The 27,908-nt window shown below is 29.3% G+C and overlaps 1 protein-coding gene across 1 annotated transcript in view; it reads right to left on the reverse strand.

The window, feature by feature from the left end:
* LOC142332474 (fat-like cadherin-related tumor suppressor homolog) overlaps nt 1–27,908 on the reverse strand; it is a 170,340-nt gene that overhangs the window by 97,538 nt on the left and 44,894 nt on the right. The window contains exons 7-13 of the mRNA XM_075378920.1: nt 20,594–20,746; nt 18,194–18,407; nt 17,245–17,384; nt 16,035–16,276; nt 12,937–13,181; nt 12,053–12,239; nt 9,326–9,554 (exon numbers count right to left, since the gene is read on the reverse strand). Of these exons, the coding sequence (XP_075235035.1) occupies nt 9,326–9,554; nt 12,053–12,239; nt 12,937–13,181; nt 16,035–16,276; nt 17,245–17,384; nt 18,194–18,407; nt 20,594–20,746 (1,410 nt within the window). The remainder of the gene's footprint in view (nt 1–9,325; nt 9,555–12,052; nt 12,240–12,936; nt 13,182–16,034; nt 16,277–17,244; nt 17,385–18,193; nt 18,408–20,593; nt 20,747–27,908) is intronic.

A 27,908-nucleotide genomic window follows, 5' to 3' on the forward strand; every position in this document is an offset into this window, starting at 1 on the left:
TTAATTTCGTCTTTCTAGTAGGATAATTACGTTTAGCTGGCCTGTGCAATTCAATTGCCAAATCAGTTTTAATTGTCATTCTAAAATGTAAAAAAAATAAAATGAAATAATAATTTACTCGTCTTGTACTTTTGGTGATGTAATATCCAATGAATTGAAAGATTTTTCATACAATTCCAACTTTTGTATAAAATCATCAATTTTCATATTTATATTAAAATGATTATATTTTGTTTTAAATTTCAAAAGCAATTTTAAAAGCAAGATTAGGAATCGTATACTATTTGGATCTTTTAATTTTTCATAGACAATTTTAAAATTAGGATAAATTTTTTCAAGTTCAATGTTTCTTCTAGATTTCTATATTGAAAACGAACAACATAATATTTAAACTCTTCGTCATCCTTATTTTTAGCTAAAATTACAAGACAATTGTCACTTTCATCGCGCAGATAAAGTGAAGATAAATATGACGTGGCCATAGTTTTAATTTTCTTTACATTACCATTCAATTCGTCAATTTGCAACTTGCGTTTTAAAATTACATCTTCAAGTCTATTATTTTCATTTTCTATGTATTCCAATTTTGAATGCAACTGAGCAATATCATCTTTATACAACTTGAAATCTTTAATAAAATACTCTTTAATAATTTTATAGCATTTTTTATAGAAATCCAACAAGCTAAATTTAAAATTAATTCCTTCCTCAAATAAGTACCAGAAATTACTAAATCTAGTGGATTTTTACCTTTTGAAACGACTTTATATAAATTATTTTGGAGGGACCGAATTTGCGAGACTTTAGATTAGATTATTAGATTATTAGATTATTAACATTAGATTCTTTATTACGAAACCATTTTTTAAATTCCTTTCCTCCATCATTACATAATTTTGTTGCATTAAAAAACCTGTATTTGTGTCGATAATTAGCTTAAAATCACCAAATATAGCATATGAAAAATTTCTTTTATTTGTTCATAAAAAATATCAATTAAACTAGTCATTTTTATTTTATATAAAAATAAAATTTTTCCATCAACAATAAAATATTATTTTTAAATATTTTCAACTTTTTACAAAATTGCAAAAATGTTTAATATTTTCAATAAATTGAAAAAGTTTAGATTATTCATCATCAAATCAGAAATCACTAATTATAAGGGATTTTGCTCCCTTCAAATCGACTTTATATGAATTTGTTTGTGGGGGGCCAAATTTGGCCTACCATTATTCTATTAATTCTAATATATGATTTGTAAAAATGTTTAACATTTTCGACAAGTTGAAAATTTTAAATATTTTTTATTGCAAAAATGTGTAATATTTTCTAATTTTTGTAAAAATGTTTAAATTGTTAATTTTATACAGTTTGTAAATAAATAAAAAACCTACTATTACCAATAGTCCATTTGAATTTAAAAAAGTTAACTTTTATATACATACCAAAATGAAGCTTCGTAATAATAAAATTATTTCACCTAATTCATCAGCTATATTTAAATATTCAACCTATATTCCATTGCAAATAGTATCTGAAATTTATTCTGCAATTGATTCATTTTTATTTCATTTTATAGAAAATGATTGTGAAACAATACATTTGAAAATAGAATATGACACAATTCATAAATGTGACCCTATTTTTGAAAAATGTTATGAATTTGATGGTGTACAGTCATTTAGAAAAGAATTTCCCATTGATTTGTCAAAGGTAATTTTCACAGCCATCCTTCTTTCAATATAGCTTTAAATTGGGAATAATTTATTAATTTTTAATTTTTATTTTTCTCTAGAGATATGAAGGAAATACAACAAAAAAAAAAATTCCCCATTGTAAATGTATTGGGGTATGTACATTTAAAAACAAGAATAAACATGGTTTTCTCTTTCCAAACACCATAAGATGTATTGTATGCGGGCCATCGAATTGTGGTAAAACAAATGTAGTTTTTAATCTTTTAGTTCAAGAAAACGGTGTTCGTTTTCAAAACTTGTACATTTTCTCAAAATCGCTTCATCAACCTCTCTATAGAATGTTGTTAAATTAAATGATGATGACTCCTGAAATGGGCTATTATGAATATACTGAAAACAATCAAGTCCCTCAACCAGAGGCGATTGAACCACATTCAATAATGATTTTTGATGATGTAATAAAAGAGAAACAAAATAATATCGGTGCTTATTTTGCACGGGGACGTCATAATAAAATTGATTGTTTTTATCTAGCACAAACATATACTAAAATTCCAAAACAACTCGTACGTGACAATTGCAATTTTTTAATTTTATTCAAACAAGTCAATTTAAATTTAAAACATATTTACGATGATCATGTAAACGTTGACATGTCTGGATGATTTTAAATCAATGTGCGATCAAGTTTGGAATACAAACCAATATAATTTTCTAGCCATCGACAAAGAAAAGAATAAAAGTAAAGGTCGATATAGAAACAATATCGATAAATTCATCATTATTGAATGTAACATTTAACATAACGTATAACGTAATGTTTAACAGTCTAACGTAATGTATAACGTTAATAAAATGATCGTTTTTAATTTCATTTTTTTTCTTTATAGAGCAATGAAAAAGGAGAAACAAATGATTGAAATTGACAAGCTTAATAAAGATTTTAAACATAAACATGCAGCCTTTATGATGGGTTTGGCTGAAGAAGAAGCTTTATTTGCTAAACGTTTCAAACCGATAATAGATCCTATAAATGAAATTAAAGAAAAAGTAAATAGACCCAGACAACCTCCTCATACTGGAGAAATTGATGTAGACAGAGTAGGACATGAATTGGGTGATAGATTCTCGGCTCATTTAGAAAGACAGCAAGACATATGTGAACAGAGTTTATTGGAACAAGATTCAGAAGAAGAAGATGTAGCCTATTCTACATTATTATGTGAACAAACAACATTGCCACTATATTCTGAACAATCTCAAGAAGAACAACCTAGAATATATACAAAATATACGCCTATATTAGAAGGCAGTCAGTCCTCGGATACTGAAATAATTAAATACTTGGAAATGTTAAAAACTGGTCCAAAAGTATCTATAGACCATGTATATGGTGTAAAGTATGATAAAAATACAGATACTTGTACTTTGGGTGACATTAAAATTGAATTTATACACAATAAAATTCATTTGGGGGATTTCATTTATTCGTCCACACCAGGTCTTTTAGAATTGTTGGTTTATAAAAATCCAGACTTGAAGAAGGTTCACACAGAAGATATGAAGGCTTATGGAGAAATGTTGAAATATACTGGTGCTTATTTGATGGAACGACACGATATAGTTATACTGAAGACTAATAAATCTTTTAAATATAATGAAGTGATTAGAAAATTGTTTCCTTCAAAAAAACCCGTTTACCCAATCACCCCATATAAAACACCACCCACGTCTTTTAGTGGTTCTGGGTTGTTGCATGCACAATTCAATTATAATCCAGTATATTTATATTGGGACGATCCAAACGAATTGATTGATAGATGTATACACTTGTGAGTGAATATGATGATGTTAACAAGACCGTTTCAAATGAGATCATATCCATAATTAAAGAATTGAAAGATGATGAATTTGAATAGGTTTTTAAATGTTCATTCATTTTTTATATAGAGAAATGTCATGGATAAAATTAGGTAAAGGCCGTTGACGTGGAGATTGAAGTTTTTCACACACACCAGAAGGAAATTTTTATGTAAAACATCATAGTTTGTGTAATGTATCCGATCCTATCGATGAAAAGGATGCGTTGGATTTTAAACGATGTAAACAAATGTGTCACGAATATGCAAACGGTCTAAACCCACAAAAGTTTGTAGGTTTAGAATGATTAAATGAAGAAATGACAAATCTTGATGTAAACATTAAAAAATATATAGAGGATGGAAAAATGAAACTTACAGATGCAACTGTTGAATTTATGAAAGATTCCCTCGAACCTCATAAAGAAAAAATTGCCAAGTATATAGACGATGAATTAAACGGTCGCATTACAGAAGATCTCATCGCGAACCAGATTAAATACATTGTCGGGGCAACGATTTGAGAAAATGAAATGACTAAATTAAAAATACTCTATAAACCATAACCAACAATAGTTTATTTAAATTGAAATTAATTTTTTTTATATATAGACATGAACAAGAAAAAAGGCCAGACAGACAAAAAGACCAAGACAAGCCCACAAAGACAAGCCCAAAAAGACCAAGACAAGCCCAAAAAGACAGACTAAGAAAGTGATATTATTGGCTCTGTGGTGAATAAAGCTGTAGATTTATTACCAGTTGAAGCGCATTTACCAGGTTACAATTATTGTGGTCCTGGCACGAAATTGGATAAAAGGTTAAAACGCAGGGATAAAGGCGTTAATAAGTTGGATGATGCTTGTAAATTGCATGATATTGCCTATTCGAAATATTCAGACACCAAAACTGGAGCCCAAGCCAACAAAGCACTGGCTGAGAGAGCTTGGGTACATGCAACTGCGCCGGATAGTAGTTTGACTGAAAGAGCGGCTGCATACGCTGTAACAAATGCGATGAAATTAAACTCTAAATTCGGGGGTCGATTAAAATTAAAGAAAAGTGGCGGGCAAGTAAAAAAAAATTGATTAATATCGAGGCATGCTTTGTATGACAACGAATTGAGAGAGTATGCAAAACGATTAAAAATTCCACATTTCAGAGGTGTTTTTATGTTGGACGCTTTACCAAAAAAGACTGAAAAAATGTGCTATAATCAATTTGGACTGTTCAATGGGTAATGGTACAAATTGGGTTAGCTTTAAAAAATTCGATAAAAATGTAGACTATTTTGATGGTATAGGAAACATACACCCACCTCCAGAATTGATGAATTATTTTGGAAAATCTAATATAACGTACAATTACAACAGATATCAAACCAATGATGACGTAATTTGTGGTCGATTGTGTTTAGAGTTTTTATCCGAATAAAATGTACATTTTTAATTTTAATTTTTCTTATTTTAGACATGTTGTATTTGTTGATTGATGGAAACGATTCGTTGATTAAAAACATTTTTTTCCTCCAATAGACCTTTCAAAAGGCCAATATGAATTGGGCTTAAAATGGTTGATGACGGTCAACATGATTCCAAATGTTGAAGAAAACAAAAATAATAAATTGTGTTTTGTGTTCGACAAGGACGTTAAAAAAATGAAAATAACAATTATGAATTCACAAAGAAAAATTACATAACAATACCAACGGATTGTTATGAAACTGAAGATATTGGTGAATATATACAAAATGAAGAAAATTAAAAAATCAATCGCATTAAAGGCGAATAGCAATACGTTACAATGTGAAATTAAAAGCACCGTGTGGATAGATTTTTCAGATACAGATTCAAGTATTGGCAGTCTATTGGGTTATGGGGCGAGAATTCTCAAACCAAATCAAACACATCATTCAGATCGAATAATAATATTGCTCCTGTAAATGTAATACGTGTAAAATGTAATATCATTTCGGGCGGATATAAAAACGAGAAACAAGATTGCATTTTGTATGATTTTCCACAGAGTGTCAATTCTGGTGAAATGATTGAAGAATGTCCATTTTATATTACATTCGTACCAGTAGATGAATAAGAAATTACCAGCTTGATAATAAAATTGACCGATGAAAACGATCAGTTGTTAAATTTACGTGGTGAACGAGTAAGCATGTCGTTGGTATTGAGAGAATGTAAATAAGTTGTTGCAATTTGATTTTTTTTTTTTTATTAGAAATCCCATATAAAATTGACTGTGATGACGATGATGTCAAAAAAACACATAAACTAACAGAGGAAAGCATTAAGAAATTAAAATCTCTAGGATTTGAAATTGTTGGTGGAAAATTAAAAAGCACCAATAGGTTGTTGAAATGAAAAACAATTTTTTCTTATACAGAGATGAATTATTTAAATGTCAAAAAAGTCGCATCTACTGACAAATCGTTAACATATAAACAAATACATCAACACACCCCATTTGAAAACACCTTTAAAACGGGTGATTATAATAAGAATAAATCAACCGGACAAGTATACTGTTCCGGACGACAGTTGTCTACGTATTTGTGGGAAAATTGTAGGTGAAAACAATAAAAAATCAACAACATCAGAATTGGTTCATTTTGCTGGCGCTTTTGTATTCGATGAGATTGTTTATAAAATAAACGGGCAAGAGGTGACCAGCACAAAAAACGTAGGTGTGACCACTACTATGAAAAATGTAATTTCAATAACAAACAATTCGATTCTATTGTTAGAACAAACCGGGTGGTTACTGGTACAAATAAAATTAATATACACGACGATGGGGTGTTTACTTTATACATACCCCTTTCAATGTTGTTGGGTTTTGCCGAAGATAATAAGAAAATAATTAAAACAACAGGTAAGAATTTTTATTGAAACGTACTAGTGATGATGTAAACGCTATACTGGCCACGGTTTCAGATCATAAATCTAGACTAGAAATAACAGATGTTACATGGCTTGTACCTTATTTAAAGGTATCGAGTCAATATGAGTTGGAATTGGCCAAATTAAGAGAAAAAATTACGAATTGCGTATACCGTTTAGAAGTTGGAAAATTCATCAGAATCCAACAGTGTCACGGAGAAAATCTATGGTTTGGAATGTAAAAACATCATCACAATTGGACAAACCTAGATATGTTATTGCAGGGTTTCAAACCGATAGATCAAATAAAGCTATGAAGAATGCGTCGGAATTTGATTCGTGCAACGTTAAAAATATCAAAGTATTTATAAATTAAAACTGTTATCCATACAAGGATTTAGAGGAGATAGAATGTTGATGTACAAAATGTTTGTCGAGTTTAAATAATCTTTTTATAAATTGACCGATTCACCATATAGATTTTTAGATATAAAAACAAATATTCCTTGTACGTGATTGATTGTTCACGACAGGATGAATCGATAAAAATTGGCGTTATTGATTTGAAAATTAATATTGAAGTTGAAGAGAATTTTAAACCAAATACAATCGCGTATTGTTTATTAATATATGAAAATGTAGTGGCTTACTCACCGTTAACCGGCAAAGTAATTAAACAACCTTCATACGTAGAAATTTTAATTATTTGTTTATTTTTTATCTTTAATGTATTGAATAATTTACGAGGGTTCTGGACCAGTTTTTAATGTGTTGATTTATTGAAGAAAACAAAGTCGTGTTTAGCTGCGCTTTTTGTAGTAAATAGGCGTTTGTGTGGTGAGAATTTAACTGGAAAGTGGCCGTCGCTCTCGTGAAAAAAATGTTTACATTCAAAACCGGGGGGTCATGGTGGGGGTGGTCTTGAATGTGCCGGTGAGTTTCAAGACCAGGGGCTCGGTTGGGGAGTGGTCTTGAATGTAAACAAAATATACTACTTACCTATAAATGACAAAGTCATTTCCCACAACCTGAAATATTTGGATATTATAGAAAATTATAATTTTCCTCAGGGTGATCAAATTGGTTTTGCTTGCAATAAGATCAAATACTGTTTCACTGAGAAATTTTTAAGGTCTTATTAGAGTATGAACACTATTCAAACATTACCATAACGACAGAAGTAAATAAAAAATTTCTCCAAACAAGATTTTTCTTCAAACACTTCAAAATATTTGAAACATTTTGTATCAACACAATGAATTGTACAGATTGACCTTGGAACATTTCTTGATTACTTTCCAGTCATAAGAGAATATGTAATAATATTTGGCAAGAAATTTTCAGTATTATGCTGGAAAAGTTCAACAACATTATAGATAACTTTTTTAAATTCATTTCTAATTATAACTATGAGTATTGATTCTGTGCTTATTACACTTAATAAATACCAAAATTCTGGTAACTGTATTTTTTGTGATATTTTTTGTTAATGATTTTATAGTTTAATCCTTTTGTAGTTTTTTCACTAACACCTTCATATTTAAGAGTTATTAAATATTTTGTTCTCTTTCTCAAAAGACAATTCCTTGCACAAATTTTCTTCATAGTCTTTCACTATTTTTTGTTCATTCAAAATTTTCCACCTGTTTTTTGTTATTTTTTTAGTATATACTCTTCATTCAAATTTTTAATCTAATTGTTGGCTCCCATTTCCAACAAATATTCTTGACTCAAATTTTTCATATGACTGTTATCTCTTTTCTTCAATAAAATGCTCCAACTATCCTTTAACACATTCACTGATGGCTTTTCATTGGTGTATTTTAATCCGCCATGCTAAATTAATCTTTTGTTTTTAACTCACTTAAGTGTAGTAGTTATCAACATTTATATATGTCTTGGAATATAAGATATTTGAAAAACTCGAAAAACACAACTACACGCTAGTGCATGGTGTGCAAGGGAGAAAAAATCACTTGATTTATACTGTCTGTATTGAACATTCACTTGTGCTTGGTTGAGCGTATTTGTAAACGTCTTATCTGTTCATTCTGGCAATTTACGTTAATAATTTTCTAGTATTTTAATATGATGAAAATAATCTATTTCTTCATTTTATGAAAAAAGAAAGACCTAAGTATGTGAATTTTATTTATAAAAAGATGGTGTTAAATTTAAGAGCAATAAATAGATCTTCAATTTATTTTGTATATAAATAACTGATTTAGGATTTTTTATTTTACTTTTCATTCAGTTGATTAATTTATAGTTTATTTTCATCTGATTTTAACTATTTTCTGACTTGTTTGACCTGAAGATTAGTTTTTACGTAAATTCCTCTCAGTGCTTTAGAACAGATCTGACCAACAAGAAATATAACTATACTATTTATATTTTAAACACATAATAAAATAATACATGTATATTTAAAAGAATAATAATAAAATAAAAATATTTATATAATGGGCATTTTATTATAAAGGCTATAAATAATCGCCAAAAGTTTTAATTTAAAATGAAAATAATAGTAACATTTTATAATTATAAAATAAAGGTAAAACATAATTGTCTATTCAATACTAACTAAAATACACATACTTTATAAAATAAATGTATTTATTATAAATCTAACTTCTTTCAATAGTGATGAAAGTATGCAAATTTAGAATTCCACTAAATAAAGCTGTTTCAAAGAAACCCAAGAGTGTGCTAAGATGCAAGGTGATGGTAATGATTTTAATGCATAGAGAAAAACAAAAAAATTGATGACGGCATCACATCTATCACTCAAAAATAATAATTTAGTAATATTTTATTTAGCTTAACACAGTTACTTAAGACACTGTAATAGACAAAAATCATCTTAACTTACCATACTAGTTGCTGTAACGCTTAAATTATAAACACGATTAGTTTCATAGTCTAATGGCTGTTGCGTTGTTACAACACCAGTACTTGGATTAACAGAAAATAAACCATCAGGATCACCTCTTATAAGTTCAAATAATAAGGATGATGTACTGCGTGCTTCTAAATGTTTAACCACAGAACCAGCTGGCTCATTTTCAAACAATTCTGCTGCTACTTCCCGTTTTATAAATCTGTAAAATAAAATTTCAATTATTTACAAAATCCTTTAAGCATAAAATCACTGTCAATTTTTAGTTTACCATATATTTTGAAACTGCTTTTATTAAGTTCTTTTAATATATTACAATATGCATATATATGAAATATCATTTTAAAATCATAACAACATATAATAGACAGTTCATAAGCCATGATATCTCTATTTTAGAAAAGAAATGAAATTTACAAGTAAAAACACATGCAGTTCTTTTACTTCTGTAAAAAATAAAATATCTGTAACCGTCAATATCAAGGTATATACAGAGTGATTCAAAGAAACGGGAAATTTTGAAAGTTGTATTGGTAGCCGTGGGCGATTGGTACCACTTGATAAGTGGCGCCAGCCTCTCTAACCTAACCTGCCATTTAGTTGTCATGGATCCTTGGAGTGGTGCGCAACGTGCATTTGCTATCAAAGCGTTTTACAAAAACAATGACAGTGTGAAGGGAGCGCGTAGAGAATTTCGCCATCATTTTAATCTGGGATGCCACGACCGTGTTCCATCAGCACATGCAATTAAAACATGGATATCTAATTTTGAGGAAACTGGTTCGGCAATGAAAAAGAAACCTCCGGGCCGTGAGTGAACCGTCCGTACACCACAGAATGTTCGAGCTTTACAAGATGCTGTCACACGAAGTCCACATCGGTCAATCCGTCGTCTCTCACCATCTTTACAATTGCATAGTTCAAGTGTTCGAAGAATGTTAGTAAAGGACTTGCAATACCATCCATACAAGTTGCAGATCGTCCAGGAACTGAAACCGAACGATGCAGTTGTGCGAGCACAATTCTGTAATGTAATGCTTCAGAAGATAAATGATAACGAAGAGTTTGTTCACGAACTGTGGATGTCAAACGAAGTGCATTTCCACCTCAGTGTTTTTGTTAACAAGCAAAATTTCAGATACTGGGCACAAGAAAATCCTACGCAGCTACACCAGCGTCCGTTGCACAGCCAGAAAGTGACCGTGTGGTGTGCTATGTCATCTTACGGTGTTATAGGCCCTTATTTTTTTGAGGATGACAACGGTCTTGCGATTACAGTGACATCGGCTCGTTATGTAGCCGTGCTTGAAACCTTTGTTGTGGAACAACAAATGATATTTCCACCGATTCTTAACACAGCCTGGTTTCAAAAAGACGCAGCAACGTCACATACTGCACGAATATCGATGGCAGCTGTACGCCGATTGTTTGGACAATGTGTCATTTCACGAAATGGTGACATTAGATGGCCTCCCAGATCACCTGATCTCTCAGCTTGCGATTACTTTTTGTGGGGTCACCTTAAAAGCAAAGTTTTCCACAGTAGACCTGCTACAACGGAAGAACTGAAGGCAAAGATCCGAGAAGCAATTGCGGAGATTCCAGTCGAGATGTTACGTGAACAAACCATGAACAATTTAATGAAGAGACTTCGAGAGTGTTTACATAGAAGAGGAGGTCACCTGCAAGATATCATCTTTAAAAAATAAACTAAAATGTATGTATCCTAAAATGCCAACATTTGTACAATTACATGAAATAAAATTCATTTTCTAAAAAAAGTTTTTCATTAACGTTATTTATTTTTTTTAATTTCCCGTATCTTTGAATCGTCCTGTATTTACAGTGTAATTATTTGTAGTTATTTTTTTTCTTTTGGCATCAAATTTAACTTTCAAAGAATATAAATATTATCTTAACTTCTTCCCAGTTCCTGATATTATACCATCCCCAATGGGAACAAAATATTACATTCTTGGATATTACTTAGTTTACTTCTGTTTCCTGCTGAAATACTATAATGTATAATACATGTTTGCATGTATATATATATGCAGTATATACTTTCTAGTACTAACTGATCTTCAAAGAAGCACTAACACTCAATTATTTTCACTAAAAATAATATCATTATTTATAAAATTTTCCATTTAATTACTAAAAGTTTCAAATAATCTTTTTGTGATTTCCATTAAAAAAAAATCTGTTTTATTATTTTATTTACCGAATTTATTACATTTTACTGTTATTGATTTAAAAAAACACTTGTGCAGTTCTGTGCAAGACCGATTTTTCATTTCTGACACCCTCATTATTTTGCAGTCAGAAACACACTGATCATCAGAGTACAACACACTACATACATTTGATTAACAAGCAGACCCTACACAGAAGCATCAAGTTTCAACTCGCTCACCACTGTAACTCACTGTAAAAGCATATATGAAAAATAAATCATACTCCTCATGCCTCAAAATGTAAAGAAAATTTATTTTTACCTCCTCCAATCCCACCAAAAGTAGTACCATACCAACCCCATAGGGGGATCCCAACACCCGCCTAGTGATGACGTTCCGGTCGCCACACCACTCCCCCAGTTCCTAGCCCTGTATGGTACTACCGAAAGTAGTACCATACTTTTCTTTGAAAAGTCTGTAAAAACACTAGTAATAAAAAGAAATAAAACTATAATTTTTTTACCTTGGTGGTGCATTATCAGCCATCACAACCATAATATGAACAGGTAATGTTGAAGAGAGTGAACTACTTCCACCATCTACTGCTTTGATAATTAATATATATTCTGCCATCGAACCAATATCTAATTCTCTAGCAACTCTAATTGTTCCCATTACTGGATCTATACTGAATGCATTGCCAACATTACCTGAAGTAAAAAAAAAACAATAAAAGGATAATAATAAATAACAAATAAGAAAAAAGTAAATCGATTAAAAAATTGATATTGTCTTCAAACTTCTCTAAAATACAAAAGAAAAATACCACTTCTTTAAATATATAATACTGAAACAAAAGCTTAATTTTAAAAAAAAATTAAAATTTGGAAACTTCTTACTTCCAAGTGATTATAATTTAAAAACCTTACTTGAAAGATTTTCTATACACTTCCACCATACAACTTCTCAGTTTCTTTGTCTGCACAATAAATGATAAAATACTCCTTTTAAGTATGAACAACTGAAATTTGAAAATTCACCATGTTCAACAGTTTTAACTCTTAAGTTACATACTTTCCAACTAATCCAGGTTGTCAAACTGAATCTTATAATCTGATAAAACCTTCAGGTATAACTAAAATTCTTTAAATATCCCTATATCCCAGAAGAATCTGGACACTCTTCTTTAGCTTTTTATTTGTCCTAACATAGGACTCCTTTCTCTTGTCTAGGTATTTCTGTTATAGGTTATAAATAATTGTTACTAGTAAAGTTACTGTTATTACTAAAAGATTAATTCTTTTCTTAAATCATTAAAACCTTACTAAGAAATTTTTAAAAGCATTAAATAAAATTACAGAATAATAAAAAAAGAATAAACTAATAAAAATATATTTTAAAACTTACCAGACATAATAGAATAAGTTACAACGGCATTATCACCATGATCTTTATCAACAGCTAAGACAGTTACAACCCCAGTACCAATATCAGCAGTTTCAAATACACGTCCTTGTATAATACTAGTACTGAATTCAGGAGCATGATCATTAGCATCGTAAACATGTATTATAACTCGTGCAAAATTTCGTTTTGCTGGAGTTCCTTGATCTTTAGCCATTACTGTTAATAAGTGTTCTGATATACTTTCTCTAAAAAGATAAAAATACAAATTGTTTTAAACAAATTAATTATAAGAACACTAAACTGCTTTTCTATAAAAATGCTTGGTGCGGCTGTTAGACATATGTCCTGATCTCAACAATCAAGCCATTAAGCCACGTGATCTCCACCAGAGGTCACCACAAATAAAGTTAAACCATGAACAAAATTCCCAAACATACAAGTTTCTATTAAGTGACTTTAACATGCAATTAGGGAAAGAAAAGAAATACAGGAAAATCACAGGACATGCAATGCCCAGGACTAATAAAAATGGTGAACACCTCATAGATAACTTCAATCTTAAAGTTATGTCATTGCTATTCCTGAAACCCATGCATAAACTAAAAGATTTGGAAATCCCTCAATAAAAGGCTTGGGGATAATTCCAGATTGACCATATTGCCATCTCCAGGAAAAACATCAAAGAAGTGCTCAATGTAAAGACAAGGAAAGGATTCTTCAAGTCTGACCACCACCTAATCCAAATCAAGGTGAAATTTTATCCCAATAGAAAATAAACAAGATAACCCAGAATTTCCATACTGACCCTGAATATCTAAAACTCAACAAGGAGAAGATCACTGACCAACTCCATAAGGTGTATTGGTCTGAACTTGCAGAGAAGCTGAAAGAAACCAGAAAAGTAGGCCAACTTTTGAGAAAGAGAAAACACAGGTGGTGGAACATCATGTGTGATCAAGCTGTTGAAGGTAGGATTAAAGCCTGGAATAATTTCAGCAGTCATAAAACAACAGGAAAGTGCCAAGAATTCATAGAAAAATGAAAAAGTCCTCCAAAATTATTCTATGAAAAAAAATGCAATTACGACAATAATCTGCTGAAATAAATAGAACAGGACTTTACCAAGAACAACACCTGGAATTTCTACAAGATGTTCAGAGAAAATCTTGCCAGCTACCAGCCTCCTAGACTGTGCTTCCAATGACCCAACGGGTCCCGGGAAACTAAATGAAAAATAACTGTGAAATTCTAGCCAAATATTTTAATACACTTCTCAACTACAAAGCGCCCCCAGAACAACTACGGTTTATAAAACCTAAACCTACCTGATTTGTAAAACCTGACTCACTTCCAGCCACACAAAGAAATTGTGAACATAATCAGATCATTAAAAAATAACAATGCTCCTGGCGAAGAAGGAATTATCGCGGAATTCTGGAAATTGGACCACAAAAAACATAATGCCTAAAATTCACAGAATAATATTGGAAGTCTGGAAAACAGAGAAAATCCTGAAAGAATGGAAGAGTGCCTTGATACCCACTCCATATTCAGAGGGATCTCACTTCTACCAGTCACCTATAAGATCCTTTCTGGAGTCTTGCCCAACCAGACCTGCAGATTGGCGAGTATCAGGCAGGATTCAGAAAAGGAAGATCCTGAATGGAACAACTCTGGAACCTCAAGACCATACTACACATCAGACGATCTCACACATCAGACGATCTCAGAGGAACACCACAGTCACAATCGTCAACTTTAAAAAAGCCTATGACTCTGTCGACAGACAAATCTTGATTAATACCATACCAGAATCTGGAGTCGATAGAAGGATCAGAGCCATCATCCAGGAAACATTATCAGGAATCACCTCAATTCATGGGAGAAATCTCAAACCCATTCGAAGTTCACACAGAAATCCGACAACGGGACAGCTTATCACCACTTTTGTTCAGCATCAACTTGGAGAAGGTAATCAGTGAATGGGAGAAGCAAATCAAAGGCATCCGGATCGGAAAACAGAAACAAAATAAAATTATTATGAAGTGCTTGGTCTTTACAGATGTGATCTGGCTATATCAACAAACAACAAAGATGAAGCCATTTTTGCATTAGAGAAACTGCATGAAATATCCTGTAAAACTGGACTCCAAATTTCTTATGAAAAGACACAATATATGGATACCAAATCAAATGGAAAATTCCTGCTGCAGACACAGTACGGCAAAATCTCACAAGCACCACACTTCAAGTACATGGGAGAAACCATCCAACCTATGGGCCTGAATACAATATCCAAAACAGAAAAAAGAATCTAACTGCAAAAGGCATACAAGCTTACATGGAATCATTATAACAAAAAGGTAGTGTCTTGCAATGGGAAACTACAACATTACAACACAGTTATCTTGCTGGAGGTCTTGTATGCAGCAAAAACAACACTAATCAGAGGAATTCATGAAACCAAAATTCATGAAATCAAGAAACAAAAACAGAATTCATAATGCAGTCCTCAGAGATGGAACCTGGATCAAACAACCCACAAAGGGATTTTATGAAAACCACAGACAAGTTTGGGAAAAGACATCTACAAATCTATGAACATTTATGCAGAAAGGTGAAGATAGACTCACTAAGAAAATGATCAACATCATCAAGGCAAGTAAATTAAAGTCCATTTGGATGAAACAAACACAAGACTACCTGAAACGACGGAACATCTCAGAAGAAGAAATCAAGGATAGAAGGAAATTTCAGAATGAAATTAAAAATAAGAAAATTGAACAAGAGCAAAAAAAGAGAAACGATAAGAAGATGGATGGAGGAGAGGAAGAAAAGATATAGTGAACGGATGAAGAGATTTTTGGAAAAAAAGAAAAGAGAAGGAAGTAAAGTCATGGTTGGCTCAAGTTCACGCGCTCTCCTAAAGTGGAATAATAATAATAATAATAATGTGTGTGTCTCTATGTGTGTGTGTGTGTGTGTGTGTGTGTGTATTGTATGCTTTTTTACTTCTTGGATTATGTCTAAAAACAAATAGAATTCATCAATAATTTTTAATAAAGATAGAAATTAAAAATTTTATAAAATAAACAAACCTGTCTAATGGTTGCGATATAGTAATAGCACCAGATTGATAATCAACTTTAAATGCAGATATCGAAGCTTGACTTCTAGCTGAATGTAAACTGTACAAAACTTTATTGTCTTGATCAATATCTGTGGCATTTAATCGAATGACTTCAGTACCAATAGGTGTACTCTCTGATACATTTGCTGTATATGTATTTTGGGTAAACCAAGGACGATGTTCATTTATATCCATAACAGTAACATACAACTGAGAACATAAATAAATAATCACAGATATTATATAAAGAAAAAGAATTAACCACAAATAGATATTAAAAAAATTTATTATAAAAAAATAATTTATTGCTATAATTAGCAAAATTTATACATACTCTGACATTTGTCAGAGTTCTTAAGAATTTTTAAACTATAAAATGTATGGTTACTAAATCATATGTTCTGACAACATTACTACATATATATGTTACACATTACTACACAAACAGTTTAATAATTTCAATAAATAATGCGAAGTAAAAAAGATTATCAAGGACAGAAAAATTTTCATTAAAACTATTAGGAATCTCAGAATCTTTTGTTAGAAAAGAGTACTTTCATTCTTGCATTCATTATATTCTACATTCTTGTAGTGCATATGTACTATTAGTACATTCTTACAGTACAGTGCTATTTAGTAAAAAAAGCTGTACAGTCAACTATAAATTCTGCATTACATTTTAAGTTTGCACATAATCTAACAATTCTGTAACAATTTAAATTTGAATGAGTAATGTAAAGATTTATAAAAGAAGAAGAAAAAATTTGCCAAGTATGAAAGATAATTTTATCTATAAAAGACAGTTTATTAAGATCACTGCATATTGATAGATACAAGAAAGTTATTTTTTTTTTTTACTTGGTCTAAAATTTATAAAGAAAACTGTATAACAAAACAGTTGAAGTAACTATCCTATACAAGTAGCCTAATTAGGCAAAAAAATAAACAAAGATCACATTGTAGATAAACAAGTAATTTACTAAATCAAAGAAAACTGTGGAAATCACACATCAAAATAAAAATTATCTATATTGCCAGCAGAGCATTAAAATAGCAATGGTAAGTTAATAACATATTAGTGTTGCAGTTGTTGCAAACCAATAATGGGGTAGTTCCCAACAATAGAACCATTAAGTTCAACATGTAAATTTTTAAATGTTAAAAAATATTATAAAAACCTGAGTATAAATGGTGTGAACTCCATCCGTTATACTTATATTTAAAGTATATTCTGACTGAGTTTCCCAATCCAACTGACGTGCGACTAATACACTGCCTTTATCACCAGCAATAACAAACTCTGATCTAGGATCACCCCCTGTAACAATAAATAAATTCATAGTATGATATAAAATTCTGAGGATGGTGAGGTTATACTTAGAGGAAACCTGATCATGTTCTTAGTTAAATTTTTTGCATGCAACAAAATAATTTAGTTTTCAATTTAAGCATGCATTTGTTTAAGCTTGTCAATGAAAAATCAGTGATTAATAATTTGTTGCTCCCATCCTGAATAAAAACATTTTTATTCTCCAAGATTTTATGATCAAGATGCAAAAGAAGCTATGCTATAAATAAGGTCATTCATCTCATGGTGTGATTTTTCATGATAGATTACTGTTTCACAACAACTTTATTTCTGTATTCATAATCCCTTCTTCTGTAGATATAGATCATGTCCTGCTTGATCCATACCAAGGATGCCAGGAATTAATGAGCCAGCTATTTCTTTTTAAGGTACAGAAGGACAGTTGTTTTTAGATCTTTCTAGGGAGTCTGTTTCTTGTATGATGACTGAACAATAAGTATAATGAGCGGCTGCTATAAAGCAAATATGGGCTTCCTAAATTCTCCTAAAATATACATACAAATTCAAGCTTCACTGGAACAACCAAATAGAGTTTGCTAGATATATAGGCAAACCTTTTGCAGAAAAATATTCATTCACGTAGTGGCACCTTACTTTTTTTCTTCTTTCATTCTTCTTTCTTTTTTTAGTGTTTTAGTTATTTAAGTCGCAATATAAACCTGAAAAATTTTCAGTTCAGATATTTTTTAAGCAGACTTTAAGTTGACAGCAACATACACACAAAATGTTAAAATAAAATATTATAAATTACAACTTACCAACAATGCTATACCAAAGCATATCACCATCCTCATCAGTGGCTTGTACAAGAGCAACCAGAAAACCAACACTATCACTTTCTGTAACTTGTACTCTTTGATCAGGCTGTTTAACAACTGGTGGATGTTTGGAATTTTCTGGTATTTCCATAACGTTAACTGATACTCGTGCTGTAGAACTTCTGTTTGGTGTACCATAATCTGTTGCTTTAACCTACAAATAAAAATTAATTAAACATATTTATGCATAAATAATTACTATATTGCTGCAAGGGTATTATAATGATAAAACAATGAATTTTAATTGAGAATCTCTGCCTCTTTTACCAATTATTTTGTAGAGAAAATATTAAAAAACTCTTAAAAAAAATTAATATTTGTAAGTGTATCTATGTATGTGCCAAACATACTCCCATACTTCTTCATATTTATGTAGCTGAATATTTATTCTGCATACAAAAAAATTAATTTCCACAAGCTTTGAAGATAACTCTTTGTAAATTTTGAAATAGGATGTATTTTCCACAATTCTTGTGCAATGCGGCTACAAAACACGATTCTACAGTTCTGAATTCAATGAAAGAAAATGGAGACAGTTTTGATGTCATTAAGTATTCAACAAAAGAAGAAGAGTATCTTGATAAATTTGTGACTGGAGGAGTGAAGAAGATACGAGTCAAGTTCATTTATGTAGAGATCAAGGAACAGTCCAAATTGGATACACATTCATTCATCTAAAAGCCATACAAATTCCATCAAAAACTATCAAAAACAGAAATTATTTCTAGAGTGTTTGAGCTATAAGAGAATTATGCTGAGAAAATTAATGGAATCTGGGATAAAAAGATGTTTATAGTAAAACATTAAAAAGCTTCAGAGATTAACAAAAATGATTGGCGTAGGATGCTTGCAAACCATGTTGTTTTGCATGATTATGTGGAGCCCAACTTTCAGTTCACATTCATTCATTCATTCACAGTGTTCTGCCCTTAGGGCAGGTCCTGTCGCGGCTGCTGCTCTTAACCTAGTTCTATCCTTTGCTAACCTCTTTGTTTTAGCATATTTTTTCTTTTCCATAATTTAAAATTACTTCCTTGCTCTGCCTTTCCTTCCATTCACCAAGTCTTCTATCGCATCCATTAATAAACCATCTTCTTCTCATATAATGTTCCTTTTCCTACATTCAATCCATTAAACATTTTTCTGTTCTCTCAGATCACATAAAAAAAAGTTTTATTTGAGAGTTTAAATGGGAGAATTTATCATTCTCCTCACAACTCAGACTTTATGCTAAGCGAATATCATATCTTCACCAAAATGTAGGTGTTGCTTTTCACAGATTTAGTTTAAATTAAAGGGAAAGATTTTTTAGCATAACATTTTAAAAAATAATCCTAATTATTTAATAATATTCTCATCAGTACTAAAAAAAATTGTATGACAGTAAATTCTAGTTATAAATTTTTTTAATTTTTAAATCGCCTATTCAATTCCATGTTAGAGCTTCCAAAGCTATAACTAAGCTTTGGCTAGAAAGCTATAGTTTTCTAAGCTATAACTAGCATTTAATGATTCCACTAGCCCACCTATTGTTTCTTATCTTGTGCAAAGCTCAAAGTACTTTTTTATAGTTGCTCTATTTTTCAACTGTCTAAAATTAGCATTTTAGTTTCAAAAAATCTTTAATATCCTTACTGTTTTTTTCAGCCCATAATAAAAGTTTACTTTTCTATTCTAATTTAACCCAATTTTTATTTTTACAGATTCCCCTTTGTCTATCTGAAAAAGAGCTTTAATTTTTTATATCGTGCATACTATCATCCTCTTTTTCTTAGCTGACATTTTACAAACTTAATCTAATTTTACAGAAAACTGAATTTAAAAAAGTCAATAACACACTAGACCTCATAATATACAAAAATCACTATATTAAAACCAGAAAATGAAGAAACAAATCAAAATATATATAATATTGACTACATTAAAATTTCTCTGAATGTATGATGGCCAAATTCAGAGTTCTATTTATTACAACAGCAAAGTATGATAATAAACAAACGCATGGAACAACTAATAAAAGTGTAACAATGACACTTTTCTGAGTTGAGAAAATTTAATAACAGAAATTCATTTTACTGTATTTCATAATAATAATCTGAACTTCTAAAACACAGTTAAGATTATGAAAGTAACAGAGTTCATAAGTGTTGAAAAAGATAAATTTTAAAAGTAGCCCAGTATATAACTGAATTTAGGAAACGCTAATACCATGTTATATAATAAACAGTATTGTACTTAAAATACCCCAATACTGAATTAGTTCTAATAATCTGAATGAATGGAATTTTATATAATTATAATTAAATTGTATTTAAATATGAGAAAAAAACAAGTTCATACCAATAAATCATATTCTTGACCAGCATTAAATGATCTCTGAGAATAAACAACACCAGTTCTTGGATGTATTGAAAATTTGCCTTTGCCTCGTCCAGATTTAATACTGTAATGTAACTCTGCATTATTACGGATATCATTATCAACTGCTAACACCTGTAAGAAGAAAATAAAAACAAAATATTATTAAAAAAAAAGCAATCAAATAATTAAATCCCACTATATTAAAATCAAATCAAATGAGATCAAAGTAGAATTTAATTTTTTAGTTAATAAGTGATTCAATCTATTGAACAACATGAAAAAAGATAATTCTTTAACATTATTAAATATTAAACAACTCACTTTCAAATTAATGGAACTTTCAAAGACATTTTATCTTTTTATTCCAGTTGGATTATATTACAATGAAGGAACTTATAATTAATTTAGAAAGAAAGTGGAAGAAAAATGTCATATTTAGTGATTTTAAATTGCTTTAACTTCTAATAGGAATAACTGTACATAGGAAAGTGTGATATATTAATAATATTCAAGGGAATGTCTACAAACTTAGGAGTTTCAGGGTTTTTTAGAAATAATTTTACTACACATTAAAAATATAATAATTAAATAAAAAGAATAAATGGATATTAACAAAAGGAAAACTCAAAACAAAAAAAATAAAATCACATATACATTCTAAAATTTCTATTTCATCAAAGCTAATAAAAACGTTAAATTAAAAACCAACTATTTTAATATACCAAACCAGTTTTTCAATGGTTAAAATAAAAATAAATAATTGAAAATCATATTGTGAATAAATTATGTACAAAAGTACATGTATAAAAATATATAAAATAAATAGATATTAATAAAATACATATTTATATATAAATATATTTTTATATAAAATATATCTATATATTTTTTATATTTATAAAGATTTATTTTTTTTAACTATGAAATACTGAACAAACAACAAATTAAACTTAAAATAAATGTTATTCACAAATTAATATAGTTATCAATCATAAAAACTAACAAAAATAATGAAAAAAATCTGTTAAAATAAGAAAAACAGATAATAAATAAAATTACTGCTTTTAATTTACAAATGAATAAAAATATATAGATTAAAATTGCACTACCACCCACTGATGTCTAGTAATTAATTACACATATTAAAAATATATGTAAAGTACATTTAAAAAGATTATTTCCAAATAGTATAATACCATTTTCGATCCGATTCTTCTGTATTTTATTTATTTGTTAGAATGAAAAGGTATAAAAACTAATGTAGTAGAACAGTAAGCATTTGTAGTACTCAAAAAGAAAAAATAACTATTATCAGAGAATAAAAATATCAATACTAAAAAAGAAAAAAAATCAAAGAATAGAATTTAGTTTGGTACAAAACAATGTAATAAAAGTGTGAGAGTTGTTTGAAAATGACAGTAGGGTTATCAACGTAGTTTGACATTACAACTGATTTCAGACAATACTGTAAATACTTTTATTTAGAATAATGGTGGATGAAATCTAAAGAAGGTGGAAGAGAAGGAAAGGATTTTTATTTAAAAATAAAATGGAGTTCAGAAAATGCTTCATGTATGGGATGAAATAATTAAAAAAAGGATAGAAAACAATTTAAGAAAATAGCAAGGTATTGGTAAAGAAAAATAGGAAGAACAGTATAGGACCCAAAATACCTTAAATGTACCGGTGTCCCAAAAGTCAGTTAAACAAGAAATACAGTATTTCAAAAGTTGAAAAAAATACCTGCGCTATTAAATCAACAATAAATTTTTTATATATAGTAAAAGTTGTTAAACATTTTGGTTTTACTTTCAATGCTTTCAAAGTACGATCCTCATTACTTTATATTTAACATTTTTAATTTAATTAATTTATCGAAAATGACCAACAAGGATAACAAAAGATTCAAATTTATTTTATCTTCATAATTAAAAATAAGTAGTTATTTAATACATGTAAGAAAAGAAAGGAGTGACAAAAAATACTGACATTCAACCAGAACATTTTATGTTCAGATTCCATTCATGCTTGGTATTTTTCATTTGTATAAAAATTTATCTTTCATAATGTAACCGATTACTATAATCAGTTATATCCCATGTAATTGAATGAATAAATAAGTAAAATTAAAAAAAAAACTTATTTTGTGGAAAATTCTTAGGAGAAAATGAACTAGAATCATAAATCAATTCAGTATGCCAACTTTCATGACTTCAAATCTCGACATTCAGAAACAGATTCTCAGAATTTTATATTTTGTAAAGCATGTACTTCTTAAACATCCACCAAAATATGAAAACTGAGTTTTTAAATTGCCTCAGTAATAAAATTTGTAAACAAAACATCAAAATCAATACAAAATTAAAAACATCAAAACAACAATAATTATAATAAACTATAAAGGAATATGTATTTAAAAATAAAGCAAGATTAAAACAGATGTATTAGATTACATTAAATCTGCAAGGGAAAAATACTACCTCATAAAATATTTACTAAAAAAAAAAAACAAAATAGTAGGAATTACAAGATAATTAACACAATTTTACATTACACTAGCTTCAGTAATAAAAACTACAAAACACTAAAATAAATTAGTTTAAATTAATTATGCATAGAAAAATAGTGAAAAAAAATTAATGAAAAAATTTTGGTGAGAAATGATAAACACTAACAGTGATAAAGCCTCAATCATTAACAATAAACATGCAAAATAGTTAACTAAGCTGTAGTTACTATTTATATGATATTTGCAACATTAATATTTAAAAGAACACAATCATGCCTACAAAATATATTTGTATATATAACACCAAATTGTTACAAAATATATTTCAAATTATATCTTTAAGTACTATTTCTACAAAATTAATCAACTTTTATAGATTATATAAGATACACCTCAATATAAATTATACTGATATACATATTTATGGAACAGTAATTTAAACTAAACTAGGAAGAGTAACAAAAAAATAATAATGTTTACAATTATATAAAAAGAATACTAATATTAATAAATACACACATAATTCTTGTTATAAATAAAAATAACTTTACCAAACAATTTTAAATTAAATTTTCCCAGTTTGAAAATCAAAATTTACATAATTTAATTGCTTTATTATTCAATAAATTTATAATCTTAAACAAGGTTTTTTTTTATGGGAAACTTAGAAGAGAAAAAATGTTCGAGATAATAAACTAACCTGACCACTAACTTCTAAACTTATTTAAAATTAAGTACAATATTAGAAAGAAACTATAGAGATAAACTTTATATTATAATATGTAAATTCATATAATATGTACATATTATAAATTCATATGTAAATATGTATTATAATAATACATATATAATTATGTATTATAATATGTACATATTATAATATGTGCAATTAATGTACTAGTTATTAAAATAACAGGATGCCTTTTGTGATTCACAAAAATAATTAATAAAAAACATTAAACCTACATGACTAACATCAAAATTTTAATTATAAAATATAAACGTACCATTTTTTAAAAAATATCTTCAACATACAATCACACTGATCAAAGGAATAAATTGAGCTCAGTTATTCAACAATAAATTGTATATTTATGGTGCAACTACTATATTAATACAAAATATTATTTAGGATAAATTTCATAAATGAGAATAGTTATAGACCAGTGTTTCCCCTACAGGTTGATAACACTAAATAGGGGGGCATGAGCACATCGAAAAGAAAATATTAGTAAAAAAATATATTAATTTACTGAAAATAAAGCAGAACAAAATATATTCTGACATAATAAGTAATAAAATAGATATTTACACTGATATAATACACTTATAAATTAGATCGTATCAGTACTGCACAATGTATCTTATAATTAACATCAATACTAAATTAAAACCAAGTTTAATAATTATTAGTGACTCCATTGGGCTTGTCTTGCACAGCAAAGTTTTCCAAAGCAAGGTTTAATATTAGTAATAGACACTCTGAGTTCTTTTTCTATAAGTAGCTGAGATCTATATTTTGTCTTCAAAGCAACCACCATAAAACATCTGGTTTTGCAAAAATAGGATTTTGAAAATGGTAATAGTATACAAAATGCTATTGTTTTCAGTGCAGAAAACTCATCATCCACCACTGCCCAAAATTCAAAGATCAATTTATTACTACACTGTCTTTTGATTTTGTCAATCGCCATGCACAGATTTTAGTCTTCAGCAGTTGAGAGCCTTCAGGAGTATTTTGAAATGAATCCCTAACCCACTTGTAACTTGTTACAAAGTTGTCATGAGCAAAAAAATAGTTTTTAAAATTCTGTGCCAGCATGGCTAAATGATTTTCAATGGTTACAAAAACAACTTTCACGTGTTGTTCTTCAACCTTGTATACATTAGCACAATCACACACATACATTCACATTTGCAAACATTTCTAGGTTTTTTGCTTTAAATTTCTGCCCTACAATTCCAATTTTCTACAAAAAGCATTAACTTTATCACTCATATCCAACAAATGTATATTTGCTCCTTGGAGTTGAAAATTCAAGGTATTTAATTTCTCGAATATGTTGACCAAGTAGCTTAATTATATCACAAATACACCATCTCGGAACTTCTCGGCTTCTAGTTGGTTTTCCTCTTCAAGAAAAGTGCCGATTTAATCCCTTAATTCATAAACACATTGTAAAAATTTCCCGCATGATAACCATCTTCCCTCACAATAAAACAGTAATGTTGAATGTACTGCACCCACGTCTTTACAAAGTGCAACAAAGATTCTGGATTTTAGGGGGTCTCATTTTTACATAATTAACTATGGTTACAAGCATTATTAGCACAATATTCAGACCAGGACTCATTTTTTTGGAAGCCAGAGCTTCTCTGTGGACCATGCAATGTGTCCAGCCACACTGTGAGGATTTTTGTTTCACAGTGCTTGTATACTTTGGAATCTTCCAAACATTGAACGAGCACCATTGGTGCATATTCCAACGCAATTTTTCCACTCATTTATAAAATCATCCGTCTGCCTCATTTATAAAATCATTTAAGATAGCAAATAATGTGAGCGCTGTTGCTTTGAGTTCTGTGGGTTTACAGAAAAGTAGTTTTTCTGCTGCTGACATACCATCACAAAATCGAACATAGGCAATGAAATGAGCATCTTTATTGCTATCTGTTGCCTCATCAAGCTGAATTGAAAATAATTTGTCATGCAACTTCCTGAAAAACTGATGCTGTACATCTTCAGCTATATCACCAATTCAATGGGCAACAGTATCATTTGATAGAGATATGGACTGCAATTGTATGGCAAAATTATCTCCAAACATAGTTTCTACTACCTCACTTGCAGCTGGCAAAATAAGCTCTTGTGTGATGGTGTGAGGCTTTTTACAACTGGCTATTTTATATGAAATTTTGTAAGAGCCAAATGAAGCTTTTTCATTCACAGACAAAATTTTTTTAAACATAATATTTGCTTTCATTTGATTTTAATTTGACAAATTCTCAGGATTTGTTAACGTACCCACTATGAAGCATTTCCAAATATCGTTTAAGTTTATTAGGTTTCTTGCAACTGGCTGCTAAAATTTTTGAGCAAATGACACACAGGGACCTTCCTTCTTCATTTATTTCAGTACTGGTAAATCCAAACTTTAAGTATTCTTGAGAATATTTTCTTGATTTTATTTTTGGAACCATCTGAGCACTTGTTGATTCTTCACTATCGTCTAATATTCGCTTATGCCCACTTAAAAATTTATTTATTATTCTGTATAAATTTACTGCCGTGAATATTTAATACCATGAATTGCAATTAACACGCAAATTGCAAAATACTCATTCACAATAGATTCGATAGCGATAGAAGGTTCGACTCGACTAAGACTGGTTGGAATTGAACAAGGTGCAATATTTATATTATTGCAGGTGTAGATGGTTGCGAAGACATTCTATGCTTGAAACAAACATTCTATGCTTGAATGTTGGAAACAAATCGGAACTTTTCACGAATTCACGAGAATGTCCGATACAGTGGACATAAGACAGAAAACAAAGGAGAGGCATCGATTCTGGTTTTGTCAATACAGCGGATCAGTGTTCCAAGTATCAATAAATTTATTTATTCTTGGTAATTTGTAAGGTTTGTAATTAAGGTTGTACTGTAGCTTTAGCATTAAAATACACAATATACATTATTATTGTATACATTGTTATTGAACGAGAGGAGGGATGTGATGAAAATTATGATTGAAAATTGGGTTACATACACTGAAAGGTTGACAAACACTGCTATAGACTGAATTTATTACAAAAGAATTAAATTTTTAATTGTTATACTTATTAAGAATTTAATACCACAGCACATTAAAATCAATTATTACTATACAAAAATGTGATGCTGATGCATACACCGTGGATAAACTTTTTAAATACTTTTATTAAACGGGTAAATACTTTTTTTAAATCTCAACAACAATATTTCCTTTGCAGGGATTCAAATATGTATATTCTCTAAATAAAAAAATTTATATTTTAAAAATATTTCTTTTAAAGTATTATATAACTTGATTCATTTGGTAAAGTTTTATTACATAACATAAATAAACAAAAATTTTATTTTATAAAGGAAGCTAAACAATTTAATAGAAAGAAAATTCATTCTAAAACACTGAAATTAAAAAAGTAAATAAACTGTTTGTACATACATATATACACAATAAACAATAATAAAAGTAAGAGGTAAACATAAAAGTTAATAAATGATTAGCGAGTTACAGAAGTTGGTATCACTGATGATAATACAAAGACTTTTTAAAATTTAGTGAGAAATTAATATTTACTAAGTAAAATATGATTAAAACAAAATCAAAACAAGCAAATAACACAGAATGAAAACAAAGCCATCTTCTGCTTCCTTTAGACTAGTAATGTTAAATCAATTATCACATGACATGGTATGTAAATGAGCTACATACTTGGTAAAATCACATTTTAAAATGTATCTAGGACATATGCTTTGATAGTAACGTGATTTAATCATTGATGTTGATATCAACATATCGATCTGTTTTCAAATAAGTCTAAACAGTGGATATTCCAGCTGGAACTCAGACCTTTGGGAAATTACTGAAGCATAATTATAACAGAAGCATCAGTAATTTTAAATCATCAGTTACCATCAAATAAATTAAAAAATATTCTTATTTTAGAAAACAATAAAAGTATACATTGCACAAAACTTACAAAAAATACAAATAAAATAAAAATAAAGCTTTAAATTTT

Source organism: Lycorma delicatula, chromosome 11 (genome assembly GCF_047948215.1).
Source record: "Lycorma delicatula isolate Av1 chromosome 11, ASM4794821v1, whole genome shotgun sequence".
NCBI lineage: Eukaryota > Metazoa > Arthropoda > Insecta > Hemiptera > Fulgoridae > Lycorma > Lycorma delicatula.